Raw genomic sequence first — 27,566 nt, 5'->3', positions numbered from 1 at the left:
TTTTACAAGACTGGGTAAGGAAATGTTCATTACTCCATAACAATCAGGTAAAAGAGACGCGACCACTTCACATAAAGCCTGCTCAAACGTACCAGTTCTCCTACTAACTTTTACCCGAATTCCATCATTCCTAACTGTCGCCTAAAGACTTCATCCACAGGTCTCGGTTTTATAATACTAGATAGGGGAAGGGTTCCTCAGTAGGACATAATTTCCATTCCCATAAAACATTAGGGAAAGGAGACAAAACTTTACATAAAGGCTGTTCAAACATTCCACCTTTCATAATCTTACCGACTCTTACATTTTTATGTTCTCTCAATCTAATTGTGGCCCCAGTCAGGGCTTTATCAAAGGGGTTTGGTACCACAGTGCGTGGGGCTCCTGTATCAAGGAGTCCTGGGGACTTCTTCCCTCTCTGACCATTTTACCCACTCTTTGCAAAAGGCCTTGGGTCAGAGAGGATTCTGGGAAGATGGTGGAGTAGGAAGCACCAGGAATCTGTCTCCCCACCTGGATAACAGTTGTACCGACAGGAACTGTCTGGTAAACTATTATGGGACTCTGAAGGCTTACAACTTCCAGGGGATGGCTGGGACATTAAATTGTGATAAATTTCGTCTCTTAGCACAGTAGCAGCTACCCAACCCACACTCCCAGCCATATGGCAGACAGCTGTGCACGTTTACTGGAGCAGCTGGCACACAGCTTACGGGAACTTGTTATAATGTCGATACTACCCAAAGCAATCTGCAGATTTAATGCAATCCCTATTAAAATCCTAATGACGTTTTTTGCAGAATAGAAAAACCTATCCTAAAATTCATATGGAACTCAAGGGACCCCAAAGAGCCAAAACAATGTTGAAAAAGAAGAACAAAACTGGAGGACTCACACTTCTTGATTTCAAACCTTACTACAAAGCTACAGTAATCAAAACAGTGTGGTATTGGAACACAGACATATAGACCAATGGAATAGAATAGAGAGCCCACAAATAAACCCTCACATATATAGTCAAATGATTTTTGACAAAGGTGCCAGACCATTCAATGGAGAAAGGATAGTGTTTTCAACAAATGGTCCCGGGAACACTGGATAAACACATGAAAAGAATGAAATCGGATCCTCATCTAACACCACATACAAAAATTAACTCAAAGTGGATTAATGACCTAAATGTAAGATCTAGGACAATTAAACTCTGATGAAAACAGGACAGAAGCATCACAATGTTAGATTTGGCAATTATTTCTTGGATATGACACTAAAGACACAAGAAACAAAAGAAAAAATACAAAATTGGACTTCACAAACATTTTTCAATTTTGTACATCAAAAGATACTATCCGCCGAGTAAAAAGGCAACCCCCAGGATGGAAGAAAATATTTGGAAATCATACCTCTGATAAGGGATTAAGATCCAGAATATATAAAGAACTCCTAAAATTCAACAACAAGAAAACAAATAACTTGGGCGGCCAGATGGCTCAGTTGGTTAGGGCGCGAGCTCTGAACAACACGGTTGCTAGTTCGATTCCCACATGGGATGGTGGGCTGCGCCCCCTGCAACTAAGATTGAAAACAACGACTGGACTTGGAACTGAGCTGCGCCCTCCACAACTACATTGAAGGACAATGACTTGGAGCTGATGGGTCCTGGAGAGAAACACACTGTTTCCCAATATTCCCCAATAAATATTTTAAAAAAAAACTTGATTCAAAAATGGGCAAAGGACGTGAATGGACATTTCTCCAAAGGAGATACGCAAATGACCAATAAGCACATGTAAAAATGCTCAACATCACTAATCATTAGCTTCCTCTGTTTCACTTCTATCAATATTTGCTTACATCACCTTATTTCTTAATAACCGTTTTAAAATATCCACCCTGCTAAGACTCGTTTCCTGATTCTCTCCTCTGCCTTCCCCATTTTCTTGTTAATTAACCGAACGTTATTAGCAGTAAGATCCACGAGGGAAAGTAGAGAGCAAATTCTGTAAGTCTTCTTGAACCGTCCTTCAGTTTTGTTGCAGTAACATTACATGGGGTGCCTGTGCCACAGGGCTCCCTGAACCACAGCATTTACCGTGACCTGGGTAATAGACATATTCACTGGGTGAATAACCCGGTCGTCATAAAGCTTGCATACATCCTATGGCTTGCATACAGAGCCCATCAGCTGCTTCATCTGGGGTGTTCCACTTGGCATTGATAGGAGGAAATGGACAGCCCCCCTTCTCAAGGTAAACAGAGCTTTACAGAGGCTTTTATCCAGTCGATCAGGCTGACCGTTCCCTTTGGTGTCACCTCCTGTGCATCTGGATCACGACAACTGTGATGGTTCCGTAGGGAGCTGCAGGTCCTGTCTCAACCTAAACATGCTCTCCCACTTACTCTGCAGCATTGAAAGCAGAGACACAGCCCCACATTGGTTACTCTTACAACCCATTTCAGTAAGGTTGTTCAGGAAGCTGGTGACACCAATGGACAAAATGAAACAATGCCTTCACACCATACCCTCGGGTGTCTATAGTTTCTTGGTTTTGCCCTTCCCCTACATGGACTACCTTTTTGGTGACCACAGGTCTTAGAGGAACTTTCTGTTCTCTCTGCACAATTTTTACCTTGGGCGGTAGCTGTTGAGGCCAGTGGCTGAAGCTCAGACTCACTGAACTCTGAGCTTGGTCCAGCCTCAAGGTCTAACCCAACATTCTCTTTTAATTTCATTGTGGCTATTACAGATAGCAATAACCAAAGGATGGCATATTTTACCTTTTTCTTATTAGTTTGCATGTCCTTCTACTTCCCATGAACCAGCTGCCCAGGAGAGGAATCATCTCTAAATTCCATCGGCAAATTTACCTGTAGTAACTGAGCACAATCAGCTGCTCCTCCATTCCTGCGTGGCCACGTGGCCACCAGGAAGCAAAGGCATGTCACCCCTACCCTTTCATTCTTTCTCTCCCCAAAGCACATTTCTGTGAGCCAGGGCGTTATGAGCAAATCCTACTTCTCTCACACCAACTGTAAAGAGAACTTCACTTCTCGTAGTTTGCAAAGGTTTTAGGAGCCCTGTGCCAGGTACAGAGAGGTGATAGATAGATAGATAGATAGATAGATAGATAGATAGATAGATAGATAGATAGATAGATAGAGTTTTTTCTATTATCTTACACCATGTTTTTCATCAGATTGGCAAAACTTACAGAGTCTGATGCTGCCAAGTACTGCTCAGATTTGGGCCAGATTAAATTTACACTCTGTAGATGAGGGTCTTTTGTGGTTGTCCCAGGATGGGACCAAAGCTCCCCACAAAAATTGGTTCAAATGTGGAGACTGATGAGGCCACTCCCACCAAGAGAATCTGATAAGATGGATCCTCACAGGATGAGGCTTTCAGCAGGGAGCAGGGCAGGTCTGAAGTGGCTTGAAAGAGCAAGGAGGGGCTTCCATTGCGGTTAGGGGGTGAGGCCAGGCTGAGGGTCCCTCCACAGGGCTTTCCTGATTTCCATTTCCGTCCAGTGAGAGAGAGAGAGAGAGCGTGAGGGCTTTCCCGTCAGCCTGCCCAGCTGTGGAGCAGAAGGGGAAGAGTGAGGCACGGGGCTTTAAGGCTGTCAGCAGTCACATATCAAAAATGGAGTCAGACTTTATTACAGAGTGTAACTTAATACCTATATTTTGGAAACCAGTCTGGCGATATTTAATGAAGCTGCAGAGCATAACCTCTGTGGTAGATAAAAGATGGCTGCAAATTCTTTGCTCCTCTTCCCATTGAGAGATGGAATCTAATCCTCTCCCCTTGAGGCCAGGCTAGGCTCAGTGACTTCCTTGACCAGTGGAACGCCCGGGAAATGATGGTTCTGGGACCTTTAAGACTGCATCTTAAGGAGCCTTGTAGCTTCTGCCCAGGCCTCTTGGAATCTCGCTTTGGGGGAAATCAACTGCCATGTAAGAAGTCTGGAAAAGTGAAACTGTGAGGAAATCCATGCAGGCCCCAGGCAGAGGATGCATGGAGAGAGAAATGCTGTCTGGCCCCAGCTGATGCAGCTGTCCAGCCCAGGCGCCAGACGTGAGAGTGAAGAAGCCTTTGGATGACTCCAGGCCTTGCCACCATTTACCTGCAACAGCATGAGGACCCAGCAGCAAGACACCCCAGCAGAACCCAGCCAACCCTCAAAATTGTGAGAGAGAAAACCAAATGGTTGTTTTAAGCCTTTAAGTTGTGGAATGGTTGTTAGACAACAAGATATCGCTGGAACACCCCTCCCCACTGACTCCACTTCTAGATGGATGGAAGCATGAAACTCCCATCCACAGGTCCATAGAGATATGTGTACAAGGGTGTGCATTAGAGTGTTGTTTATAACATTGGAAAAGTGCCAACAGACTAAGTGTTCAATGCTAGGAGAGCGGAGAAATAAAGTGAGGCATAAACATTGGATGAAATACCATACAGCTGTTAGGAACCAACTAAATCCAAATGCATCACGTTGGCTGGATAAATCTCAGAACCGTCTGGAAAACAGCTGGCTGGATTCTTTAAAATAATAATAAGGATCCTGAAAGACACATAAGAAGGCAAAGGGACTATTTTAGATTAAAGGAGACTAAAGAGAAATGACAGCTAAATGCAATGTGACCCTTGATTGGATCCTGTATAAAAATAAAAATAAAATCATCTAAAAAGGGCATTACTGTGTATTAGGTAAGATTATTGTATCTACAGTATTACATCAATGTTCAACTTGTCACATGTGATGATGGTACATGATTATGTAGCAGAATATCTGTGTCCTCAAGAAATACTAAGTAAAAAACTGAAGTAGGCAGTGGTTTAGCAAAATGTGTGCAGTGTGTATAGCGTAAGAGAGAGGAAAGCAAATATGGCAAAATGTTCACAGTTGTGAGCCGGCAGGGAGGCTATTTGTTATCTTATTCTCGCAACTTTTCTTTAGGTTTGAAAATTTTCACTAATTGATTTCACTATTGATTTCACTAATATCTACAACATAGACAAATCTCAGAAGCATTATGCTATGCTTATCTAAGAAACCAGGCACAAAAGACCACGTACTATATACGAAGTCTGACATTAAGTTCACGAACCTGTTGCAAAGATGTTGCTAATCATTTTTGATATCAAAGGGATTATGAATTTGTGCCAACTGGACAGTTAACCAAGTTTACAATTTGGAAGTGCTGAAATGGCTGTGTGAAAAAGTTAGACGACCTGAACTTCTCGCCAACAATTCATGACTCTTATATCACGACAATGCACCAGCTCACATGGCACTATTTGTGAGGGAGTTTTTAGCCAGTAAGCAACTAACTGTATTGGAACACCCTCCCTACTCACCTGCTCTGGCCCCCAATGACATCTTTCTTTACCCCAAGATAAAGGAGATATTGAAAGGAAGACATTTTGATGACACTCAGGACATTAAGGGGAATACGATGACAGTGCTGATGGCCGTTCCAGAAAAAGAGTTCCAACATTGCTTTAAAGGGTAGACTAGGTGATGGCATCGGTGCATAGCTTCCCAAGGGGAGTACTTTGAAGGTGACCATAGTGATACTCAGCAATGACTTTTGTAGTACTTTTTCTAGGGTGAGTTTGCAAACTTAATTGTCTGACCTCATATGATTCCATTTAAAGAGCATTCTGGAAAAGACAAAATTATAGTGACAGAAAGTAGATCAGTGGTCACTAGAGGCTAGTAGTGGGGAGAAAGATTGACTGCAGAGGGTCATGGGGAACTTTTAGGGTGGTGAAAGTGTCCTATATCATGATCGTGGTGGCCGTTATATTACTGCATATACTTGTCAAAAACTCACCAAATGAAACACTTAAAATTGGTGGATTTTGTTATGTAAAAATTATTCCTTGTAGTGAGTTGAATTGTGTCTTCAAAAAAGATAAATCCAAGTCCTAACCTCCAGTCCCTGAGAATATGACATTATTTTAAAATAGGGTCTTTGCAGATGTAAATTCAAGATCCCGAGATGACATCATCCTGGATTTAGGATGGGCCCTAAATCCAATGACCATGTCCTTGTAAGAGAAAGTAGAGAGCAATGTGAGACCCAAGGACACAGAAGACCCAGAGGGGAAGGTCATGCGAAGATGGAGGCAGAGAAAGTGATGTGTTTACAGGCCCAGGAACACCAAGGAATGCTGGCAGCACCAGGAGCTGGGAGAGAGGCATAGAATAGATTTCACCCTCAGAGTACGTAGAGCAACCAACCTGCCCACACCTTGATTTTGGACTTCTGGCCTCCAGAACTATGAGAAGACAAATTTGGTGTTTAGTAGTTTGTTACAGCAGCCCTAGAAAATGATGACCTATCTCAATAAAGTTGATTGTTGTTTTCTTTTTCCAGTTGGGGGTGAAAACATGGAAACATCAGGTTAAATGGAAAAAGCAAGCTGCAGAACAATGCATTCAGTGTGAAATATTTTCTGTAAAGGTTTTAAATGCTCCCAACAGTACTACCTATTGTTCATAGACTTTGAATATGTTGTAAAAGCCTGGAGGCACCTTGGTCTAGAATGGGGCCATTCCCACTGGGCAGGGCAGGCAGTAGGGCATTCTTCTGACCTCTGGATGCCCCACATAGACTGCCCAAAGCATTGTGAGGTCCTGGAAGGCTTCTCCAGGGAGGAGATCCCCAAGCTGAGGCTTGGAGCACCAGGGGCCTAGCAGGGGATGGGGGAAAGTGGGGAGAGCATTCCAGGCTGAGCATGGGCCTGGAGGCTCCAGGAAGCTGGCTTGTTCGGTGGCAGCTAAAGGGCATAAGAGGGCTGCATTGACATTGCCTCTTTTATCTGGTTGTAGCCCAGCCTCCCGAAAGCTTTTCTTGGGCCATGCTGTCTCTTCTATCCATCTTCCTCCTGGAATCAGCAGGGAGGCTAGAGGCCAGAACTCCTGAGTCCACAGGAGGCTGGGGCCCACATTCAAATGTCTGCACAGTGACTGGGGCTAGGAGCCAGGCAAGGGTCTGCCATGTGGGCACAGGCCAATCACTTCGCCTCCCTGAACTGGTTCACTGTTTGAAGGATGTGACCTCCTGGGGTTGCTGTGAGGATGAAACACATCATAACGTGCATGGTGAGTCACTTCTTGTGGCCCGGCAAGGACCACTAGCACCAAGCGCTGGCACTTCACCCTCATTTAATCCTCACCACCCTGTGATCTAGGACTTATGGCCCCTATTTTACAGATGAGGAAACTAAGGGCTGCAAAGGTTAAACAGCTAGTGACTCAGGCACACGTAGCTGGTAAGTGGCCAAACTGGAACCTGGACCGAGAGTGTGATGCAGCGTCCACGAGCCAGCTCCTTTGTTGTACTGTGTCACTGGTTCATTTCTGGTTTATGGATTGACACTCCTAGCTTCTGGGTGGACTGTGGACCTCTTGGGAGCCGGGCCTTGACCATTTCATCTCCAGGTGAGCCCTGTGCCAGGATGGGGCTCAGGGAAGGTATGCTGAATGTGGGTGGGTGTGGGTGGGACCCAGGGTGACCCTGGCATTTGGAGGGGGTTAGGTGGCAGCACCAAGGGGAGGCTGGGGTGTCTCCAGGCTTGCAAAGTCCACCAGGCTGTTCCCACAGGTGCTGTAGGAGAGCATGGAGGCCTTGCTAGGCAATGCAGCCCTCAGACCCCTTTGCAAAGGAATTGGCCTTTCTACTCTGGGCTGGCAGGAAACCTTGGCCCAGTCCTGGGATCCAGGAGCCCCAGTCCTTAAAACACCCCTCCAAGGAGTACTTGCACCCATTCTCCCACAAGTCATGAGTCCCAGATCCTTTCTTCCTCCTGTTTTTCTAGGACCCAGCCAAACAGGCCCTAGTTCTCCATGACTCAGGCATCTTGACCCCCTGCCAGAGGGTTATAGGACCAACTGGTACTGGCTGGCAAAGCTGGTTATACACATCTCCACCCATCTCCATTCAACGATGTCATGTTGGTAGCTTGAAATCAGCCATGGAGGGAGTATTTACACCACAGAAATTGGCAAATGCAACAAATCCGGACTTTCTTTTTCCCCAGACAGCCTGTTGTTAAATAGTTATCAGCACACCACTGCTCCCAGCCCTCCATCTGTCCCTGCTCACCAGGCCAGGAGCCCCAGGAGTTTCTGTAACCCAGGGAGCCCGGGAAGTCTGAGGAGACTTGTGACAAGCTACAAGGCCATGGCTGGGGCATCACCCATATGCCCAGGCTGTATTGGGCTGGACCCTGGAACCCAGCCCTGGATCCTCCAGTCTCCATTCCTTGGCATCTGTCCCACACTGGAGCACAGCACTCAGCTCTGCTCAGCCTGGGAACTGACAGCCCCATGCTGGGAGCCACACAGGCAAGTCCCGTTAGCTGTCCTCACCGGCAACCCGGGAATCAGTATGACGGCACACACCTTAAAGTCACATTTCTGCAGGTCACATTCAAGTTCTGTCCATGTGACTCCAAGCAAGTTCGATCCTCCCTGAGTCTCAGCTTCCTCATCTGTAAGATGGGGATAAAGTAGTTCCTGTTTCATTAGGAGGTTATGAAAGTAAAGTTGGGCCTATAAAAGAGCCGACTTAGCAGAGTGCTTACTGTGTTTGATTTGTTGTTATTATCATCATTAATAATTTCCTATCTATCCCAAACCACAATGAGATATCACCTCATACCTGTCTGAAGGGCTATCATAAATAAATCACTTCTGGGTATTTACCTGAAGAAATCCAAAACACTAATTCAAAAAGATATATGCACCCCTATGTTCACTGCAGTATTATTTACAATAGCCAAGATATGGAAGCAACCTAAGTGTTCATCAATAGACAAATGGATAAAGAAGATGTGGTATATGTACACTCATTTAATGGAATATTACTCAGTCATAAAAAAGAATGAGATCTTGCCCCTGTGATAACATGGATGGACCTAGATGGTATTATGCTAAGTGAAATAAGTCAACAGAGAAAGACAAATGCCATATGATTTCACGTATGTGTAGAATCTAAAGAACAAAATAAATGAAAAAAAAAAAACGAAAAAGAAACAGACTCATAGATAGAGACCAAACTAAAGGTTGCCACATGGGAGGGTGGTTGGGAGATGAGTGAAAAAGGTGAAAGGGATTAAGAAGTACAAATTGCCAGTTATAAAAATAGTCACGGGGATGTAAAGTACAGAATAGAGATCACAGTAAATAATATAGTAACTACTATGAATAGTGCCAGGTGGGTACTAGGATTATTGGGGTGAACACTTTATAAGGTATATAAATGTCTAAACATTATGTGGTACACCTGAAACTAATGTAATATTGCACGTCCACTGTAATTGAAAAATAAATTTAAAGTATATAAACAAATGAGAAATAATTTCCTATCCCACAGGGCGGTTGTGGGGGGAAAGGAGCCGACCTCGACGCTCAGTGTGAAGTCTGCACACAGTAGGTGCTCAATTAATGGGCCCTGCCCTGTTTCCGTTGGCAGCAAGATGGGCCAGTGCCTCAGACCTGGGTTAAAGTGACTCTCGTTGGGCCCCACCCGTCCATTCCGGCCACCAGGGGGCGCCCCAGCCCTGCCCGCTGCACCGCCCCCCTCACCTGTGCGGGTAGTGCACCTGGCGCCGCCTCCGGAAGAGAGGAAGAGAGGATCCGGGACCGCGGGGATCTCAGAGGGAGACCAGCGTCGTGGGGTGAGAGCCTAGGGGGCGCCGAGGACAGGGGCCCTACGAGCTACGGGCAGGACAGAGCCCGGGAGAGCTGGCACGGTTGGCTGGGTGGTAGGGGCACCAGGGCTGACTCCTGGCTCTAGGAAGCAGGGGAGGCTGGCAGGAAGGAAGGTGGTGGCTGGGCTTCCGACGCCTGGGGCTGGGGGGTCGAGGAGCTGGGGGGGCTATGACCCCTGGGTGGAGGTACTAAATGGTAGCTCCGTGCATGAGGTGGGAGAAGGTGGGACTCAATGAGGTCTCCAGAGCAGAGTCAAGCCCTCAGGGGACACGGCAGGAATACCCCGGGCAGGAAGACCCCGGGTCAGGCCTGAGGGCAGCTGGATTAGCACTACTGCGACCCCTGGATGCTGCGAATAGGGCTGGGCTTAGACACCTGGCGAGGGGAGGAATGGGAAGGACAGGTTGTGTGTGCGTGCGTGTGTCCCTGTCCCAGAGGACTGAAGTGGAGGAGTGTACCAGGGAAGCCCTGTGTGTCCAGTTGCTCTGGAGCCCCTGAACTGCCAGGCCCTGGGAAGCCCTAGAGGAGTGCCACCAGGCTCCTGGCTCCTGTCCCCAGGGGCGGACCAGGGAGTAAACAGAAACCTGGATTGGCAGGGCAGCAGTCACTGCCCCAACCTGTTATCTTGCCCTGCCCTGGTTGGGCCTGACACCCAGGCCCTGGGAAACTGAGGAGCTGGGGCCAACACTCCACAAGGGAAGGACTGAGGGTCTAGGCACCTGAGTACTGAGGGGTGGAGACCGAAACGCCTGGGGCCTGAGAAAACAGAACGGGGCCAGGATACCCAGAGGGCATCTGAGTCTTGGGGAGTTGGGGACCTGGGCTTCTGGAAGAGGAGGGGGCTGGATCGATGGGGACTAAGGGGTCAGGACACTAGGTTCCCAAGGCTGTGTTCTTGGAAGGAGAAGGGTCTGGACTTGTCCCTGAGTCCTGAGTCCCTGAGAACTTGGGCTCTGGGAAGAGTTTTGCAGCTGGCGAGGAGCTGGGAGGAGGGGGCAGGGACTGTCGTCAGTAGGGTGCCCTGTGTCCCAGCCTATTAGGACAGGTTTCCCTGGGGCAGAGAATGACTGCCAGAAGTAGAAGGCAGGGCAGCCCACTGCAAACTTCTCCCTGCCTCAGTTTATTCTGGGGACATTAACGGAGCTGAGTGGCCAAAACACAGATCATTAACCCTTTGTGGCCCAGGGAAACTCTGGCTGCAGGCCTGGGCAGGCCAGGGGGCAGGTGAAGAATTGAGGGAGGGCCATGTCTTGGTCAGCAAGGGGAGAACCCCAGCTGCAGAGTAGAGTGTCTTGCAGTTACCTGTCCCCACAGAGCTACGTGTCCCCACAGATGCTGCAGGCACCATGAGCTCCCCGGAAGGGCCAAGCTTCCCATCGGGGTTGCTCTCAGGGGGCGCCTCCCCCAGCGGCGATGAGGGTTTCTTTCCCTTCATGCTGGAGCGGCGGGACTCATTCCTGGGAGGGGGCCCAGGGCCTGAGGAGCCGGAGGACCTGGCCCTGCAGCTGCAGCAGAAGGAGAAAGACCTGCTGTTGGCCGCAGAGCTTGGCAAGATGCTTCTGGAGCGAAATGAGGAGCTGCAACGGCAGCTGGAGACGCTGAGCACCCAGCACTCTGAGCGTGAGGAAGTGAGCTGGCGGCAGGGGTGGGCAAAAGGACAGGTGGCAGGGGCCAGGCAGGTGGGCAGGGGGAGGGTAGGTGGGCAGGTGAGGACAGGTGAGCAGGGGGAGGAAAGCCAGGCAGGAAGACACTTCTGGAATAGTTCAGGGCTGGACCCAGTCCCCCTGGAAGCGTTGTCTGGTGGTTAAGAACACGGGCTCTGAGGACAAGTCAAGACGTAGGTTCAGATCCCTGCCTGGCTCTGTGACCCTGGGCAAGCTGCTGGCCCTCTCTGAACTGTGGGTCTGTCTCCTCAGCAGGATAGTGCAACCCCAGACAACAGTTACTGGGCACCCCCTCCCCACCTGGCTCTAGGCTGAGCACTTTCCATGCATCATCTCACTCAATTCTCATCCAACCCTGTGAGGTAGCAACAGTTCTTCCCTCTGCCCAGGTTCTGTCGTCAGCCACACTGTCATCCTGGGGTCACATCTCGCCCCTAAACACCCTGGACTCCACTGACTCCATGTCATTGGCCCCAACTGCTGCCCCGAGCCCAACTTGGTAGCTCATGGCCCGCACCTCTCCACCAGGCCATCCAATGGGCATCTCAACATAAGTGGCACTTTTGATTATGACCCCATCACCCACTGTCCCCAACCCAGCTTCCCTTAGCACCAGACCCTGAGCATCTCCATGATCTCTTCTCCAACATCTCCCACTTCTAAACCACATTCTGAGTCTACCCACTTATCGTCTCTGCAGCCTCCATCACCTCTGCCCCAAACACTGAAACTGGATGGTTCCCAGCTTCCACTCTTGCTCCCTGGAGCTGATTCTCTATGGGGCGGCCAGAGGGATCTCCAAAAATTGCAAATCAGATCATTTCATCCTTGCTCAGAATCTCCCAATGGCTCCTCGTCACACTTAGAATGAAAACAAACTCCTCAGCAGGGCCTGAAAGTCCCCATAGGCGGCCTCCTGACCGCAGCTCCATATACTACCCCTTCTCCAGCGGGTCCTTTTCAGTTCCCCAGGAACCCAAGCTTGTTCCCTCTAAGGCCTTTGCACTTGCTGTTCCTTGTGTATAGCCCTCTTCCTTCTTGCCCTGCAGGAGTAAATTCAGACATCACTTTCTCCTGAAGGAGCCCCCACCCCACCCTGCTTCTTTTCATCACTTTCCAGGGTTTCTTTATAGCCCTACTGTCCCGTCCAAACTACCTAGTCAAACATGTGTCCATTTGCCTCATACCCTCTTGAGTCTAAGGTGTTTGTGGCAGGGAAATTGGTGGTCTCGTTTACTGCTGACAGTCAGACACCAGAACAGAGCTCAGAAAACACTGGATGGATAGATGGATGGATGGATGGATGGATGGATGGATGGATGGATGGATGGATGGGACATGGAGATATTAAGGGACGTGCCTAATCACAAAGCAGCAGCAGCAGCAGCAGGGCTGGACACTGGCCAGAACAAGTGGATCCCAATCCTTTGGACTTAATCCTAGAGCTGTGTTGCCCTCACAGTATTTGGTTAAGAGTGTGGCTGCCTGGGTTGGGATCACTGCTCCACTAACTCACTGTGTGTCCTTCCTTGGGCGCTGTGTGTCCTTCCTTGGGCGAGGCATTTCACCTCTGAGCCTCAGTTTCCTCATCTGTAAAATGAGGATATTAATGATTCTAACTCTAGTGAATTATTATAAATGAAATAGTACAGGTAAAGCACTAGCGCAGGACCTGGCAGGAGTACTGCTAATAACTGTAGCAGCTATGGTTAGCATCGCCTTCCAGCTCTGGGAGTCTAAAGAGAGTGGGGGCCAGCCTCTAGCCCCCCAACTTGCCTGCCTCCCCAAGCTGAGCATTTGGGTGTGCCAGAAGCGTCCCCCCGCTAGTCAGACAGGTTTTGGAGAGGGCAGGCAGGAGCATGGGGCCCCCGGGTGGAGCTGGCCAGGGTTAATTAGAGGGAGCTGGCCGGGAGGAGCTGGAAGAGAGGGGCTGAGCAGAGGCTGGGCAGAAGCTGAACCTCCAGAGCCCCTGGGACAGGAGTGAGGCCATGGGTCGAGGCTTAAATTCTGCCAGACTCAGGCGCCAGAAACGGCGTCTGCGACCTCGGGTGCAGAAGTACAGGCAGCAGCCAGAGGTGAGTGGGCATCAGAGAGGCTCATCCCACCACCCCACAGCCCGGGGTCAGCCCCTCCTGTCTGACCTGGAAACTTCTCTCTACTGTTCCCCCTCCGCCTGCCTTCTGAGACTCTGCATTCGCTCTCTCTGCCCGTTTCTTCCTCGACTTTTGCTTTCATGCCTGTCTCACACCCCCTCATGCCTTGGGTCTCTATCTCTCCATCTTGGTCTCTCTATGTCTGTTCCAGTGTCATCTCTTCCTCTCTGTCTCTGACACTCTATCTCGGCCCCCACAGCGGCTGCAGCAGGAGAACCATGAGCTCCGTCAGAGCCTAGCAGCACGGGGAGCCGAGTGGGAGGCCAGGGCTGTGGAGCTTGAGGGGGACATGGAGGCCCTGAGGGCCCAGCTGGGGGAACAGCGCTCGGAGCAGCAGGACAGTGGGCGTGAGCGGGCGCGGGCCCTCTGTGAACTCAGTGAGCAGAACCTCCGGCTCAGCCAGCAACTGGCCCAGGTGAGACAGCCCCGATCCCAGGGCAGGGTGGGGGGCTGGTTGCCCTGGGCTTGGTGCTGAATCTTGGGCCAGCTGAGAGCTCCACTCCTTCCCCCTCCCTAGGCCTCCCAGAGTGAGCAGGAGCTTCGGAAGGAACTGGATGGCTTTCGGGGGCAGTGCCAGGCTCAGGCCCTGGCTGGGGCAGAGCTGAGGACACAGCTGGAGAGTCTGCAGGGCGAGGTGAGTGCCAGCTAGGGCTGGAGCCTATTGAGCCAGGAAGACTGGGCCGAGGGCTATCTGGAGCTGGCCCAGCACCTCCCCTCCAACTTGGAAGACTTTCCCCAGAACCAGATGCTGCAGAGCCGCCGTCAGGACCTGGAAGCCCAGATCCGAGGCCTGCGTGAGGAGGTGGAGAAGGGCCAGGGCAGGCTACAGGCAACCCATGAGGAGCTGTTGCTACTGCGGCGTGAGAGACGGGAGCACAGCCTGGAGGTGACCCGTGGGGTTTGGGTATGTGGGTACATCCAGCTGGGGCCTTGGCCACTGCCTCAGGTCTTCCTGGGAAATGAGGCCAGAGCTAGGTTGCTGGGAGCCCCAGCAGCTGGACCACAAGACCATAGGCATTAGCCCAAAGGCAAGTGGGAGCCATGCAAGGGTATTAAGCAGGAGTGGTATACTTTTAGAATGCATCAGAGCCAGGCAGCTGGGAGGGCAAGGAGGGAGCTGAGGCTAGAGCTCAGGCCAGCTATGATGGGACCTGGACCAGGTCTGGGGAAGTGGAGATGGAGAAAAGGGAATGAAAAGAGGCAGAATGGCCTGATGTTTGAGATCTCAGGAGTCTGTGCTTTGGGGTTAAATTTGCTGGGTTCTTATCCCAGCATCCCTTCTTATATTGTGGGACGCCCAACCTCACTTTCCCCATCTATGAAATGGGATGGTAATGGCATAGAGCTTTGGTGAGGGTTTAAGGCACTGAGTACAGCACTAGCTTAGAAGACAACAAATGCTGGATGATAGCAATTAGTGAGTTAGAAGGCTGACTGGTCAGGGACTAGGTTACCTGGCGGGGTGCGGCTGGTGGGAGGGTGATGGGAGTCTTTGAAGCCGGGGCACCCATCCGCACCCTGCTTTATAGGCAAGGAAATTGGTGTCAGCCGAGCGGAAGTGCTCGGCCGTTGAGGCGCGCAGATGCACGGGACTGCCTGGCTTTTGGCGGCGCGCCGGTGCCCCCTGTTGGCGGGTCGCGGGATGCCGGCGGCGGACGCACATGGCTGATTGCCCACGCTTGTCTGTCTGCCTATGCTTCTGTATGTCCGTCCCTACACAGCTGGAACGTGCGCGCTCCGAGGCCGGGGAGGCACTGAGCACGCTGCGGAGGCTGCAGAGGCGCGTCTCGGAGCTGGAGGAGGAGGCGCGCCTCCAGGACGCTGACATGTCAGGAGCCTCGCTGCAGTCAGAACTTGCCCACAGCCTCGACAGCAACCAGCACCAGAACGGGGATGGACACAGAGACGCCCTAGTGAGTTCGCGGCCCACCAGCCCCAATGTGTGCCATACAGGAGGACTGCAGACTCCACCCTCTTGCTTTTCCCACGAGATTTGACACCTCACTGACTAATTCCTTTGGTGAACAGACCCCGGAGACCCAAGAGGCATCCAGTAACCAGGCTTCGCCCCAGGAGGACAGCTTGGAGCCTCCCAAGAAGCGAACATCCCTAAGCCCAGGGGAGATACTGGAGGAGAAGGAAGCAGAAGTGGCCCGGCTGCAGGATGAGGTGAAGGGTGCATAGTGTTGCATGCAGAGCCCCTCCTAATGTCAGTTTCTCTACAACTCTGAGCCTTTGTCCACTATTCCCCCTCCACCTGGATTGCCCTTCACCCCGACAAACTTGGTCATGCTTCAAGAGCTAATCTGTATGCCACCTCTTCCAGGAAGACTTCCTGGATTACATACCCCCCACCCCCCCCACTCTTCACTCCCGACCCCTCCCCCCTCCCCCCACTTAGTCCCACCTCCCAATGTTTCTTCATGCATCCTTCCTGCAGGCTTATGCCACCCAACTACCCTTGCACCAGCCTGGGGGCTCAGAAGATTCATCTCTAGCATAGGGCCACAGCTGCTTGGGGTGTTTGTGGTGCAGGCAGGGGAGGGCTGGGAGAGCTGGAATCCTGGTTGGCTTGGAGACCCAGAGGCCTACCTGTCTCTCTGCCCCCTCCCCTGCCCGCAGATCAAGCTGCAGCAGGCAGAGCTACAGTCCCTGAGGGAGGAGCTGCAAAGACAGAAGGAGCTACGGGAGCAGACGGATCCCGAGGCGGCCCTAAACAGCGCCTTCTCGGACAGGGAGGAGGCCGTGAACAAGTGAGCCTGTCTCTGCCACCTCCCCAGCGAGGCTGCAGGCCTCCCGGGCACTCTGGTCCTTTAGGCCTCACTTGTGATTTGGGTTATAATTATCCCCACTCCGACCCAGGGGCCCTCTTCCTTGGTTTTGCTGTTAGCTGTCCCACTCCCGCCGGGTCCAGGAGCCCCCGCCCGGTCGCTGAAGCCCCAGCTATCGTACCTGCTCTTTTCCCCTCTCATCTGCAGGGTTCTGGAACTGTCCCTAGAGCTCAGCCGCGTCTCTCTGGAACGGGACTCCCTTTCCCGGGAGCTGCTTCGCACCATCCGCCAGAAGGTGGCGCTGACGCAGGAGCTGGAGGCCTGGCAGGTGAGTGGGTGGGGCCAGAGGCGGGGTCTACACTGGAGGAGGCCTGTGCGCTGACCCGCCCCGCCTGCCCTGCTGACTTGCCCGCAGGACGACATGCAAGTGGTGATTGGACAGCAACTGCGCTCCCAACGCCAGAAAGAGCTGAGCTCTGCCGGATCAGTTCCGCATCGCCCCGCGCCCCGCTTCTCGTTACGCCGGGGCCCTGGGCCTGCCGGCGGCTTCTTCAGCAACCTCTTCCGAAGGACTTGAGGGACCGGCCGGGGGGCCCACCCTTGCTTTCTCTGGTTCACTTTCCCTTTCTGGCCAATGGAGCGACTGACTGGGCCCTGGTTGTCTTCCAAAGGGGGCTGGGTGCCCTCCCAGCCTTGGGAGGCTGGGCAGGGGCTCACTGGGAACAGGGACCAGCTTTGGGGACCAGGGGCCCCAGGTGGGTGGCAGGGGCTGGTGGGGAAGAGCTATCTATTTTTTGAATCTATTATAGGTCCTATCTTTTCTAAGCACTAGGCCCCCTGGTCCTGGCATGCTCCAGGTTGGGGGTAGGTATTTATGTATCAAAATCAGACAGAGTAATATATAAATCATTACACCGACTTGGTCTCCATTCTTGGGAAGAAAGTGCACGGAAGAAAAACCTGAAATTTTATTTGTAAAAAATAAAATAAAAAACAGTCCCGATCCCTGGGATGAGGGGGAGATGTCAGAAGGACAGGGAGAAGGCACGGTAGCCCAGATTGGTGAAGACATCCACCCGGCAGCTGTTGCCTGCAGCTGTCAGCACCTGGAGGCAAGGGTGTGTGTGTGTGTATGTGTGTGAGACTGACCTGTCCACACACCCCTGGCCTCCCAGGACTCCCACAGCTCCGCGCAGGACCCACCTTGCACTCAGGTGCTGCTGGCTGCTGGTTGAGGCTAAGGCTGAGCAGCCCTGGGGAGGAGCCAGGCACCTGCGCCTTAAGCTCCCCACTCAGCTGCCACTGGTTGACGCACGGGCCCTGGCCGGCTGACAGAATCTGTGGAAGGCAGGGAGGGGATTGAGGGGTCAGCGCTGGAGAGGGGAGCTAGGCAGGGGTGGCAAAATGGAGACAGAGACTCACCAGGTCCTGGTAGAAGGTGACGTGCTTCTGTGGTGCCCGCATGGGGAAGATGGTGGTGGGTGTAGAGGAACGGAGGTGCCAGAGGGTGAGTGCTGGGCCCCCTCCACAAACCTGGGCAGAAAGGTGGGGTCCCCAGCCTCCTAAGCCACAGGCCCTCAGCTGGTAGGGCCTGCAGCTGCCACCCCATCCTGCACTTTGCCTGGCTCACCATCCAGTCTGAGTCAGTTGCCAAACATCCAATCCAGCGCCCATTGTGGGGCCTCGAGCACTCCTGAGAGGGAGGAGGGGAAGAGCAGAGGAGGTGAAGATGCAGAAGATGCCCAGGGAGAAGGCAGGACAGGCATGGGACATGCCCTCACCTCGTGCTTGTAGACCTCGATCGTCTGGACCTCCTTGGCCGAGCGGAGATCTGTGGGGGAAGAACCATGAGAGGCAGCCTACTTCCCCCAGCCTCCCTCACCACCATCTTTCCCTCTAACCAGAGTCCCTTACCCCAAAGCCGCACAGCCCCGTCCTCGCCACCTGACAGCACCTCGGGGCTCCGCTCCCGCAGTGCCAGGCAGTGGATATAGTCTGTGTGGCCTCGGAGAGCCCTCTGCAGGAGAGGAACAGTGTCAGGACAAGATCCAGAAAGAAGGCCTTCCCCCACCCCACCGTGACTGCCCAGCTCCACAGCCCTCTTACCGTGAAGCTCCCTGTCTCAAGGTCCATCATATGCAACTGGCAGTCTCCCCCTGCCAGGATAAGCGCATTCTCCTGCAGAGGAAGACAGAGTGGGGTCAAATCAGGACAGGGACAGGGAAGGATCACAGCTTGGGCCAAGAACAGGGCAGGGTAGAGACTTAGTTACAAAGGGTTCAGACCTTGGGGATGAGAAGCAAAGCATTGATTTCTGGTACTTCCAGGCTGGTCCTGGGGGAGGGAAAGCAGGGTCAGCTCTGGTGAGGCAGCACCTCCACCCCCACGTGCCCTCTGTCCACATGGCCCTGGCTCACCTGTATGGGGGCTGACGATGCCACAGCTCCTTGCAGCCCTTCATGGAGGAAAACAACGAGTGACCTCAGAGGTTCTCTTTGGAGTTGGATGCCCCAGTACCCCTCCTCCAGCTCGACACTTCTTACCTTCTTGAGGATCTCTGCCCACAGCCAGGCCTTCACCTCCCCATCCCCAGCGCTGAACATATGTCGATCAGTGGAGACCATGCAGTAGACCGGCCCATCGTGGGCTAAATGGAAATGCAGAACCTGAGCGACCCCGTCCTGCTCTCCTCCTCTACCCTGGGGTCCTCTAAGCCAGACTCAATGGCTGCACCCACCTTGGAAGGTCACTGCGGGCTTTTTACTTTCCTCTTTGGCCTCGGAGCTCAAAGCAGCAGACAAGCTGAAAGGAGAGGGGAAGAGGGTCTGAGTCAGAAACAGGGGACATCAGTCCTGGGAGAGCCAAATGCCAGAGCTAATGGGTTGTGGGGAGCAGAGGTGAGGGTACCTGAAGATGGCTATCTGCCCATAATTGTTGCCAGCTGCCAGGAACTTCCCACAGGGTGAGACACTCTGGGAGAAAATAGTCATGTGCAGCCGCTGTAGGGCCTGAAACACTTCCATCTGTGGGGAGAGACTAGATGAAGGCAGTCTGGGACCTCTGCTTCACAGAGTCCTTCCTAGTTTCCGTGCCGCCAGTTCAGCCACTGCCCAGACTTCTCCACCCTCCTCTGAGGTCCACCAAGGTGGGCACCTGCCCATACAGTCCCGGGGCTGGCTCGAAGAAAAGGTAAGGAAGAGGGGAGTTGAGGCGTGATGCCTAGTAGGACTTTGAGCAAGCACCCTGTGGGGACAGAGCCAGGAGTACAGTTTCCAGGCTCTCGCCCTCACATGGAAAGGTGCTCACTCGGGTAGTAAATGGCCATCAACTGTGACTGGATGGCCATCAGCTATGGCTAGTTGGCCGTCAGCTGTAACCAGTGAGCCATTGGCCACTAATATAACTGCCGTGGCTATGCTAGCAGTAAATGTGGGCTAGCAAGAAGATGGTGGCTGAGCTAGCAAGCGCAGATTACAGTTGGCACGGCGAATTGCAGTTAGTAGGGCAGATTGCAGCCAGCAATTGTGGTTGGTTGGTTGGCAGAGAGAGAGAGAGAAGCGGACAGCAGGTTGCAGATCGTGTGGATCCTGTTTCCTGTGTCTCCAACCCATTCGCCAGCGAGACTATGGTAGTATGACTCCCCTATCTATGGCTCCGTGGGTGTTCCTTTTTGGCCTCACCATGTCCTGCGTTCTTATGAGGGGAGGGGGACCAGAGACCCCGCATGACACCCTGCATAACACACCCAACCTCTCCTCAAAGTTCCCTCAACTGTCAAATGAAGCTCACAGGACATTCTGTCATGACTGGATGAACTACTGTATATAAAGAGCTTCACACAGTGATGCCTCCTACAAAACGCATAAACAGTGGCTCTATTACCCCAATACAGAAAAACATATTGCCTTCTAATTACTACTCTCTGACTTTCACGTTAGGCCCCTGTGGGGCATGGACCACAAACCCCAGAAGGCACCGCGCACACGCCGGTCTCACCTGACCCAGCGGCACCGCGTGGGGCAGAGCTCGCTCCATCTGCAGAACTACAAGTCCCAGACTGCTCCGCACGCAACGCAAACTCACGAGTCCGGACGTGCCCCAAAGCGGCTCACCGTCACTGAGCTTCACCCGGTCAATACCGCCAGCCGGCTCGGCGCGAAGGCGGCCGCCGCGTACCACCAGAGTCCCAAGAGCCGCAGTGACCGCCGTGAAAATCTCCGACACCAAGTGGCTCCCACCGCAGCCCCGCTACTCCAGATCCCCTCCCCCACCCGGCGAATGGGCCCGCCTTCCAGCCGCTCGCCGTCCGTCTTTCGCGCCTGCGTGAATCTTGCTGCTGCGCGCGCCTAAAGCCACGCCTCCCGCGTTGGGCCACGCCCTCGGAGGCTCCGCCTGTCGTCCGGATCCCACCCCTCCGCCCGCAGGACCCCGAACCCCAATGATCCTTCAGCAGCCTCTGGAGCGAGGCCCCCCAGGTCGGGCCCAGCGTGACCCGCGGGTCGCCTTGGGGGCGCCTCGAGGCCTGGACGCGAGGTGTGTGTGTGGGCCCTGGGTGGGCCTGGCCCAGGGGCGCTGGAGCTTTGGCTTGGGGCTCAGGGCTGGTCTGCAGGATGACGCGATGGGGCGAATCAGCAGAGTTTGGGCATGAGCTGAGACGAGTTTGGAGACTAACGAGGCAAGCTGCTGAATGGCCCGGGAGAGTGGGGGTGATTTAAGTGTCAACTGAGAGGGATTGGGTGGGGGTTCCTGGCTGACGTTGCAGGCTCAGGCCGGCAGATCTTAGGGTTGGGGTCAAGAGGGTGGGGTGCACCTGGTTCTTTTTTCTTCCCAGCCCCCCTCTCCAAGGAGCTGTGCCCATGAGCACCAAACGGCGCCTGGAGAAGGAGCAGTGAGTTTAGGGGCAGGGAGGGACTCCCAACAAGACCTGTCACCTCAGGTCCCCATCAGCCTGCCTGCCTCCCGGTCTCTCCCTAGGGAGCCCCTGCGCAAGCAGTTCCTGTCTGAGGAGAACATGGCCACTCACTTCTCTCGACTCAGCCTGCATAATGACCACCCTTACTGCAGCCCCCCTATGGTTTTCCCCCCAGCTCTTCCCCCACTCAGGTAGGCACCATTCACTAGCTACCCGCTAGGCCCTCTGGAGAATCACGCCCTATCAGAGCCAACCTCCAGGGCCTGCCTCATCCTGCTATTTTTAGTTTCTAGCCAACCTCTGTTCTCATCTTGGCTCCTTAGAAGGCGCCTGCAGCCCAGTAGCCCCTGGGGACCTGAACCTGGTGGTGGGTGGCTCTGCCAGGCCAGCCTCAACCCTGTGCCCTGTCATTTCCTTTTCCAGGAGCCCTTGCTCTGAGCTCCTTCTCTGGCGATACCCTGGAAACCTGATCCCTGAGGCTCTACGGATGCTGAGGCTGGGGGACACCCCTGCCCCCCACTATCCTGCAACCCCAGCTGGGGATGTAATGGAGCTCTGAATTCTGGCAGACAGTACCCCTGCCCACCCTCCTTCTCTCCAGTAGGGGAGACCAACACCCCCATGAAGGGACCAGCTGCCCTGCTTTTCCTCCAGACCAGGCCTCTGGGCACCAGAACCTTCCCCCAAAAGAGGATACTGAGCCCAACAGAACCCTGGGGTGGGAGGGCCAACAGCATGGGAATGGAGGCATGCCCCCCCCCCCCAGAACTGAATAAAGATTGCTGAACAGAGGAAGTCTTCAGTCTGGAACCTAGGGCCTTTGGGAAGAGGGGGCAGAGCTGGGGCACTGGATAGTGGGGTTTCTCCTCAAGATCTTCCCTGGAAAACGGTCAGGGCCTAGCCAGGTCCTGGCAGTCGAGGCTCAGACATTGAGAATGTGTGAGTCAGAGCCTCGCCCCCGCCCCCGCGGCTGACTCACTCCTCCCTCCAGCTCTGGGAAGTCAGGCTGGGGATCATGCCACTCTTCGAACCATTTAAAGTTAAAGATTCTTTTATTAATAAATTCTCCCCCCTCCAACCTTTCTCCCCAAAATAAATATCTCCCCCCCTTTGAGGGTTGGGGGGGCAGTGTCTTAGGGCCAGCCCCCCTAGAGGGCCAGCCCCCTAGTGTTAGGAACAGGTCCCTAACCCCCCAGGCTGAGACCCCAGTGCTGGAATTTCAGCTCATCTGAGTGGGTAGGGCCTGGTGTTGTGTCTGTCTGTCAGGTCAGACTGGCTGCCAGGCCATGGGAGGGGGGACCCTTGTGCAAATGTAGCAGTTCCTTAGTGTCAGCTGTCTGGTGTGAGCCAGCCTAGGTCTCATTTTCTGTCCTGGAGCCAGAGGCAGGGCAGTCAGACACCTTGAATGAAGGCTCCTCTAAAGTCTGGGTCCAGGCCTCAGAAGTGATTCACCCGTCCCTCATCCCTGCCCACCCCTGTGGTTGGAGCAGCCTGGCTCAGGGCTGTGTCTGGGAGGCAGGGTCTGGCTCCAGAATGAATGAATGAATGATGAGTGGGCGTGGCCTCCTGCTGGCAGGGGATGCTCATTGTTACTGGATCAGAGCCACACCGGGACAGCCCTCCCCGCCGGTCTCCTCTATGGGGGCTGCAAGATAAGAAGAGGGGTCGTCAAGAACAGGGAGGACGGTGGGGACTGATGGGGTGGGGGGGTGGGGGCACGCGGGCAGGCAGGCAGGAGAGCCAGGGCACACTTACTGGTAAACTTCTCTCTCCTGCGGCACCGTCTCCAGACCAGGAAGCCGGAAAGGAGTCCCAGCACAAGGGCCAGGCTCAGGGCTCCCCCCAAGATGGGCCACAACAGCTGGAAGGTGGCTGGAGGGGCCGCAGCGCCTGGGGATAGGACTCGAAGTCAGACCTCGCTCCTCTCTGAACCAGCCCCACTCCCTAGATCTGAGCCACGAGTCCCCCCCTACCAAGACCTCTACCCAGATTGGAGGCCCTCACTCCCGCCCCCCTCCACATTAATTCCCCCGATCTGAAGTCCCCTACTCCCCTCTACCCCAGCAACTCTCTCCCCCAGTCTGGGGGTCCTCTCGCCTCTGGCTCCGCCCCCCACTCACAGCCCAGGCAGAAGTCGCTGTGCGGTCGCGCCGGGCACGACGCGCAGTCCATGCACTTGTCGAGGTCTGCACTCCAGGAGCTGCCGCGAGAGCAGGGGGTGGTGCCTGAGGAGGGGGCCACGGGTCAGAAGCTGGGGGCGGGGCGTGACTATTCTGGGGGCTGAGGTCAGGGTCGGCAGGCTCGAATAACGTGAGTCACCGGCGCCCTCCTCCCGCATTCCTCACAGGTGACCGCACGGCCCGACCGGGACACGGCTGCGCGGGGAGTGGGGGGAGAAGGGGGGGCGTAGCGCGGGAGGTCAGGTCCCCACAAACCCGCCCGCCGCTGGCGGGTGACTCATTCCTGGGCATCGGGCCCGACCCCGGTCCCTCCCCCCGCATAGCTGGGCACTGAAGTCACCGGATGGAAGGGGGCACCCCACATGTGATGGGGGCACAGACCCCCGTGCCTCTCGACACCCCCTCCCGACTCTTCGGTCACTGGGGCTGGGCACACCCGGTATTGACCAGGATGGGGGCATGTCCCCTCACCGGACGAGACATCCCGCCCTCAAACTTTCTCCACTTCCGAGTCCAGACTTTAAAGACAGAGAGGTTCCCCGAGTTGGACAGGCGGGAAATTGAAGCCCTGACGGGATGAAGCTCGGAGCGAGATGGGACCTCCCCTGACCAGGGAGTGCGTTGTCTGGAGACCTGACCCCGGATCCCATGTCCCCCTAGTTCTGCCCTCTCCGCTAAGCCCCCAAGTCGACTCCCCGATTCCCGGCCGAGGGTTCCCCGGCCCCCACGCCCTCCTGCCCAGTCCCTGCTCGTCGCCCGGCGTACCTGGCACCCGCTCCCCCGCCACAGCGCACAGCAGCGCCAGCCCGAGCCACAGCACCAGGAGCCGCAGCAACGGGCGCTGGAGGCCAGGAGCCATCGTTAGCGTCCCGCGGGCGCTGCCTTCTGCTACCGCCGCTGGCCTCGGAGACCTACAGCCCCAGCCCCGCCCCCGCCCCCGCCTTCCGGGGCAGACCCCTCGTCTGGGCCCGCCCAGCGGCCCGCCCCTGGGCGTCCCGCCCCGCCTGGCCCGCTAAGTTCAATCGTTCGCTCTGCAAACACCGTCCTTGTGCGCGATCTTCTAGGACGCAGTCCTGGCTGCCCTCTCGGTGCTCAGGTCCGGGAGGTGTGTGTATGTCTGCGTGAGTGTGTGGGTGGGTGGATCAGACACGAAACCACCCACTGACCCATTGCAGACATAACTGCCGCTCTCTTAAGAGCCCCGGGGTATAATAATAAACGTAACACAATGATGTTTAATTTCTACCTTAGGACATAGTTACCTAGTAAAATGCGGGCTTGTTGTCTCCATTTTGCAGAGTATGAAACTGAGGCTCGGGAAGGTTAGGTTAATTCCCGAGGTCACAGCAGTAGGACTAGTAAGTGGCGGAGCGGAGACCCAAGCTCCACGCCCTGCGCCTAGACTTACCGCGGGCCCCGACGCCAGCCACTGATGTCCTCGCACCCGGGCCAGCTGCAGACCCTGCAGCCCCAATCTCGAGCGCCCCCGACTGACAAAGTTGGGATTCGCGCTCCCGCGGTGGTCTGGAATGGGGTCTCTGCCCCTCCCCGGGGCGGTGGTCCAGTGACGTCACTGCCTCTTTAAGACCCTGCCTCCGCCCCATCCCCGCACTCCGCCGTCTCTTAGGAATCTCCGCGGACTCCTTCCTTCGCAGGTGAGCCTGGGGCCAGTGTGCGTGTCGGGGTGAGGGAGGAGATGGGTGCCTCCAGGAGCGGGGTGCTGGGGGTGTGGCCTGCTGGAGAACTTGGACTGATCTGGCTACCGCCACCCGGCCGACCAACCCTCGGGCGCGGGGCTGCACGGAAGCCGACGAGCAGATCGAGTCCTGCGACTCGAGAAGGGTTAAATGCTCCTCCTTCCCTCCCCTGGGACAAAGGCACCGAAACCTGGGCTCCCCTCCCCCACCTGAGCTGCTCTCTGGGGCGGGCGCCCCTCCCCCTCACCTGCTGGAGCGGACCCTTGGCGGGCGCCGCCATTAAACTATCCTGGGCTCGCGCCTCCCGGCTGGCGCGGGGGGCGGCTGAGGACATGCACCTTCGGGCCGGACTCCGAAGGGAAGTAGGGATCGAGAGCAGCAAGGGGCGCCCTCGGACGGAGCCGAGCCCATAAGTGGAAAGGGAATAGGGTCGAGAGCAGCTGAGAGGCGCAGGGTGCCTAGGCCGGCGTGGTCCGCGCCCTAACCTGGCCAGATAGCTGGAGGGTGGAAAGGGGGGTGGGACACGCGAGGGCTGGCAGGCCCCGCCCGATCTCCCCCGAGCTCTTCTGCTCCGTCCAGGTAAGGGCCCGGCACAAATGAGAAGTGTGTGGGGAGTCTGCCTTCTGGTCACACATCTGGGCTGGTGCGAGGCTTAGGTCCAAGCGGTGCGCGGGACCTTTGGGCAATGGAGAAACTTAACAGGACCCGAAATAGAACTGACCCCCGGGGAGACTCCAACACTAAGTGGGATGTAAGGGGAGACAGGTGGGGGGAGGGCTGCCACAGAGGAGCTGGTGCACTGGATAGAAACCAAGGATTTTAGCTCTTTTAGGGACTTGGTGTCTTGAGAGGATGGCATTTTGGGCAAGGGTACACAAAGGAAAATGTCCCCAACCTTGGGGTATGTACTCTGGGACCTAGAAGAGCGGAGCATTGCAGGACCCAGGGAGGCAACTAGTAGCCTTGGGGAAGGAAGTGCATTTAAGTGGGAGGGTTTTTTTCTCCCATCTTCCTCCCCCCACCCAACCGCACAGGGATTGGCTGTGATTGGGCTGGGCCGGGCCAGGTGGGGACTGGTGGGCCACCCAAGACACAAGATCTTTAAGATCAAACTGGTAGTCAATCACCTGCCTGGGGTAGGAACAATGTTGTGGGGAGGAGTTTGGACTCTTGTTGGGTAATGGGAAGAAGCTTGGCTCTCTAATTTTGGTGTTGAAACTGACAAGTTTTGAGCCTGAAACTCATGACTCTAACCTCCCATGTATGCGCCCTGTGGAAAACACCTGTAAACTTTGCTGTGCCCTCCATCCCCTTTTTGGCACTTTGTTGTTTGATAAAATGTATCAAAAGTGGTTGAGGCCAGGGACTAGCACTTGTATAGGATTTATATTATCTTTCATTAGCACTGAAAACAACCAGAACCAGGTGATTGCTTATTCACTATTGTAAGCTAATGCCACAGAACCAGGGAAAAAGAAAGAAATGCTGAAGCATCAAATGCCTGTTTTGCCCATAAGAAAATGAGGCTGAGAGAGCATACCCTGCCCATGTTACAGGACATGGTATCCCAACTCCCAGGGCTTACTCTCCTGGTGTCCTGTGTTCTATGTGACCATGGCACATGGCATGGGGGTTAGCACTCACTGGGAACAAGGGGTCTGGGCCAGCTGGTCTTAACATTACTCTGTTCTGTCACCCAGTACAGCTCCTCTCATCCTCAACCTCGCCATGGCCTCTGCTGGTCTGCAAATCCTAGGGGTCGTCCTGACATTGCTTGGCTGGGTGAATGCCCTGGTGTCCTGCGCCCTGCCACTGTGGAAGGTGACCGCCTTCATCGGCAACAGCATTGTGGTGGCCCAGGTGGTGTGGGAGGGGCTCTGGATGTCCTGTGTGGTGCAGAGCACAGGCCAGATGCAGTGTAAGGTGTACGACTCAATGCTGGCGCTGCCCCAGGACCTGCAGGCTGCCCGCGCCCTGTGCGTCATCGCCCTCCTCGTTGCCCTGGTGGGCCTGCTCATCTACCTGGGCGGAGCCAAGTGCACCACCTGCGTGGAGGACAAAGACTCCAAGGCCCGTCTTGTGCTCACCTCTGGGATCATCTTTGTCACTTCGGGGGTCCTGACCCTGATCCCCATCTGCTGGACTGCCCAGGCCATCATCCAGGACTTCTACAACCCCCTGGTGGCTGAGGCCCAAAAGCGAGAGCTGGGGGCCTCCCTCTACCTGGGCTGGGCGGCCTCCGGCCTTTTGTTGCTGGGTGGGGGGCTGCTGTGCTGCACCTGCCCTTCTGGGGGGTCCCGGAGCTCCAGCCATTACCTGGCCCGATACTCAGCAAATGCCCCACGTGCCAACTCTCAGGGGCCCTCCGAATACCCCGCCAAGAATTACGTCTGATGTGGGTAGGAGAATGGGGGCTCCCTGGACAGTGGAGCCGACCCCCCCCCCCCCCAGCTGGAGTCAT

At 54.6% G+C, this 27,566-nt stretch overlaps 6 protein-coding genes across 11 annotated transcripts in view; 3 read left to right on the top strand and 3 right to left on the bottom strand.

Annotated features, from left to right (window-relative positions):
* The window catches only part of MMP25 (matrix metallopeptidase 25), a 33,234-nt gene extending 16,642 nt beyond the window's left edge, over positions 1–16,592 (bottom strand). Inside the window, exon 1 of the mRNA XM_033101126.1 lies at positions 16,498–16,592. The gene's annotated coding sequence lies outside the window, so the exon portion shown is untranslated. The remainder of the gene's footprint in view (positions 1–16,497) is intronic.
* Positions 9,632–17,202, top strand: BICDL2 (BICD family like cargo adaptor 2). Of its 3 annotated transcripts, none has more exons than XM_033101128.1 (10): positions 9,632–9,694; positions 11,061–11,356; positions 13,745–13,960; positions 14,063–14,179; positions 14,285–14,431; positions 15,267–15,458; positions 15,574–15,714; positions 16,168–16,298; positions 16,524–16,644; positions 16,732–17,202. In XM_033101128.1, the coding sequence occupies exons 2-10, from the start codon at positions 11,075–11,077 to the stop codon at positions 16,891–16,893; spliced, it is 1,509 nt and encodes a 502-aa protein (XP_032957019.1). In that variant the 5' UTR covers positions 9,632–9,694; positions 11,061–11,074; the 3' UTR covers positions 16,894–17,202. The 3 variants fall into 3 exon arrangements, with proteins under 3 accessions (XP_032957019.1, XP_032957018.1, XP_032957020.1); XM_033101127.1 differs by having other exon boundaries at positions 14,285–14,449; XM_033101129.1 differs by lacking the exons at positions 9,632–9,694; positions 11,061–11,356 and adding an exon at positions 11,445–13,467 and having other exon boundaries at positions 14,285–14,449.
* Positions 17,203–17,270: 68 nt separating this feature from the next.
* On the bottom strand, positions 17,271–20,444 carry THOC6 (THO complex subunit 6). The gene is made up of 13 exons (XM_033101130.1): positions 20,313–20,444; positions 19,224–19,339; positions 19,054–19,118; positions 18,860–18,963; positions 18,734–18,771; positions 18,602–18,650; positions 18,423–18,494; positions 18,231–18,333; positions 18,098–18,147; positions 17,947–18,009; positions 17,739–17,849; positions 17,520–17,654; positions 17,271–17,422 (listed from the first exon to the last, which is right to left on the bottom strand). Exons 1-13 carry the CDS (start codon positions 20,349–20,351, stop codon positions 17,342–17,344), a joined length of 1,026 nt encoding a protein of 341 aa, XP_032957021.1. The 5' UTR covers positions 20,352–20,444; the 3' UTR covers positions 17,271–17,341.
* Positions 20,388–22,019, top strand: HCFC1R1 (host cell factor C1 regulator 1). Of its 3 annotated transcripts, XM_033101131.1 has the most exons (4): positions 20,388–20,849; positions 21,148–21,204; positions 21,291–21,419; positions 21,652–22,019. In XM_033101131.1, exons 1-4 carry the CDS (start codon positions 20,755–20,757, stop codon positions 21,785–21,787), a joined length of 417 nt encoding a protein of 138 aa, XP_032957022.1. In that variant the 5' UTR covers positions 20,388–20,754; the 3' UTR covers positions 21,788–22,019. The 3 variants fall into 3 exon arrangements, with proteins under 3 accessions (XP_032957022.1, XP_032957023.1, XP_032957025.1); XM_033101132.1 differs by lacking the exon at positions 21,148–21,204 and having other exon boundaries at positions 20,400–20,849; XM_033101134.1 differs by lacking the exons at positions 20,388–20,849; positions 21,148–21,204 and adding an exon at positions 20,856–20,991.
* A 242-nt stretch (positions 22,020–22,261) lies between these two features.
* On the bottom strand, positions 22,262–24,321 carry TNFRSF12A (TNF receptor superfamily member 12A). The gene is made up of 4 exons (XM_033101135.1): positions 24,174–24,321; positions 23,349–23,453; positions 22,984–23,118; positions 22,262–22,873 (listed from the first exon to the last, which is right to left on the bottom strand). The coding sequence occupies exons 1-4, from the start codon at positions 24,265–24,267 to the stop codon at positions 22,818–22,820; spliced, it is 390 nt and encodes a 129-aa protein (XP_032957026.1). The 5' UTR covers positions 24,268–24,321; the 3' UTR covers positions 22,262–22,817.
* Positions 24,322–24,638: 317 nt separating this feature from the next.
* On the top strand, positions 24,639–27,566 carry CLDN6 (claudin 6). Of its 2 annotated transcripts, none has more exons than XM_033101766.1 (2): positions 24,639–25,063; positions 26,811–27,566. In XM_033101766.1, the coding sequence occupies exon 2, from the start codon at positions 26,834–26,836 to the stop codon at positions 27,497–27,499; it is 666 nt and encodes a 221-aa protein (XP_032957657.1). In that variant the 5' UTR covers positions 24,639–25,063; positions 26,811–26,833; the 3' UTR covers positions 27,500–27,566. The 2 variants fall into 2 exon arrangements, with proteins under 2 accessions (XP_032957657.1, XP_032957656.1); XM_033101765.1 differs by having other exon boundaries at positions 26,806–27,566.

Source organism: Rhinolophus ferrumequinum (assembly GCF_004115265.2).
Source record: "Rhinolophus ferrumequinum isolate MPI-CBG mRhiFer1 chromosome 15 unlocalized genomic scaffold, mRhiFer1_v1.p scaffold_54_arrow_ctg1_1, whole genome shotgun sequence".
NCBI classification, from domain to species: domain Eukaryota; kingdom Metazoa; phylum Chordata; class Mammalia; order Chiroptera; family Rhinolophidae; genus Rhinolophus; species Rhinolophus ferrumequinum.
Note: the sequence above shows the minus strand (reverse complement) of the source record. Positions and strands in the feature narration are given on the sequence as shown.

Coding starts and splice junctions, on each gene's coding strand:
- BICDL2 (XM_033101127.1), top strand. CDS start 11,075: ATGAGCTCCCCGGAAGGGCCAAGCTTCCCATCGGGGTTGCTCTCAGGG. Junction 11,357..13,744: donor AGCACTCTGAGCGTGAGGAA/GTGAGCTGGCGG, acceptor CGGCCCCCACAG/CGGCTGCAGCAGGAGAACCA. Junction 13,961..14,062: donor TCAGCCAGCAACTGGCCCAG/GTGAGACAGCCC, acceptor CCCCCTCCCTAG/GCCTCCCAGAGTGAGCAGGA.
- THOC6 (XM_033101130.1), bottom strand. CDS start 20,351: ATGGAGCGAGCTCTGCCCCACGCGGTGCCGCTGGGTCAG. Junction 18,651..18,733: donor CATCGTCAGCCCCCATACAG/GTGAGCCAGGGC, acceptor TCCCTCCCCCAG/GACCAGCCTGGAAGTACCAG. Junction 17,655..17,738: donor TCACCTTCTACCAGGACCTG/GTGAGTCTCTGT, acceptor TGCCTTCCACAG/ATTCTGTCAGCCGGCCAGGG.
- HCFC1R1 (XM_033101131.1), top strand. CDS start 20,755: ATGATCCTTCAGCAGCCTCTGGAGCGAGGCCCCCCAGGTCGGGCCCAG. Junction 20,850..21,147: donor CCTCGAGGCCTGGACGCGAG/GTGTGTGTGTGG, acceptor TTTTCTTCCCAG/CCCCCCTCTCCAAGGAGCTG. Junction 21,420..21,651: donor CCAGCTCTTCCCCCACTCAG/GTAGGCACCATT, acceptor TTCCTTTTCCAG/GAGCCCTTGCTCTGAGCTCC.
- TNFRSF12A (XM_033101135.1), bottom strand. CDS start 24,267: ATGGCTCCTGGCCTCCAGCGCCCGTTGCTGCGGCTCCTGGTGCTGTGG. Junction 23,454..24,173: donor GGCGGGGGAGCGGGTGCCAG/GTACGCCGGGCG, acceptor CCCCCTCCTCAG/GCACCACCCCCTGCTCTCGC. Junction 22,874..22,983: donor CAGGAGAGAGAAGTTTACCA/GTAAGTGTGCCC, acceptor CTTATCTTGCAG/CCCCCATAGAGGAGACCGGC.
- CLDN6 (XM_033101766.1), top strand. CDS start 26,834: ATGGCCTCTGCTGGTCTGCAAATCCTAGGGGTCGTCCTGACATTGCTT.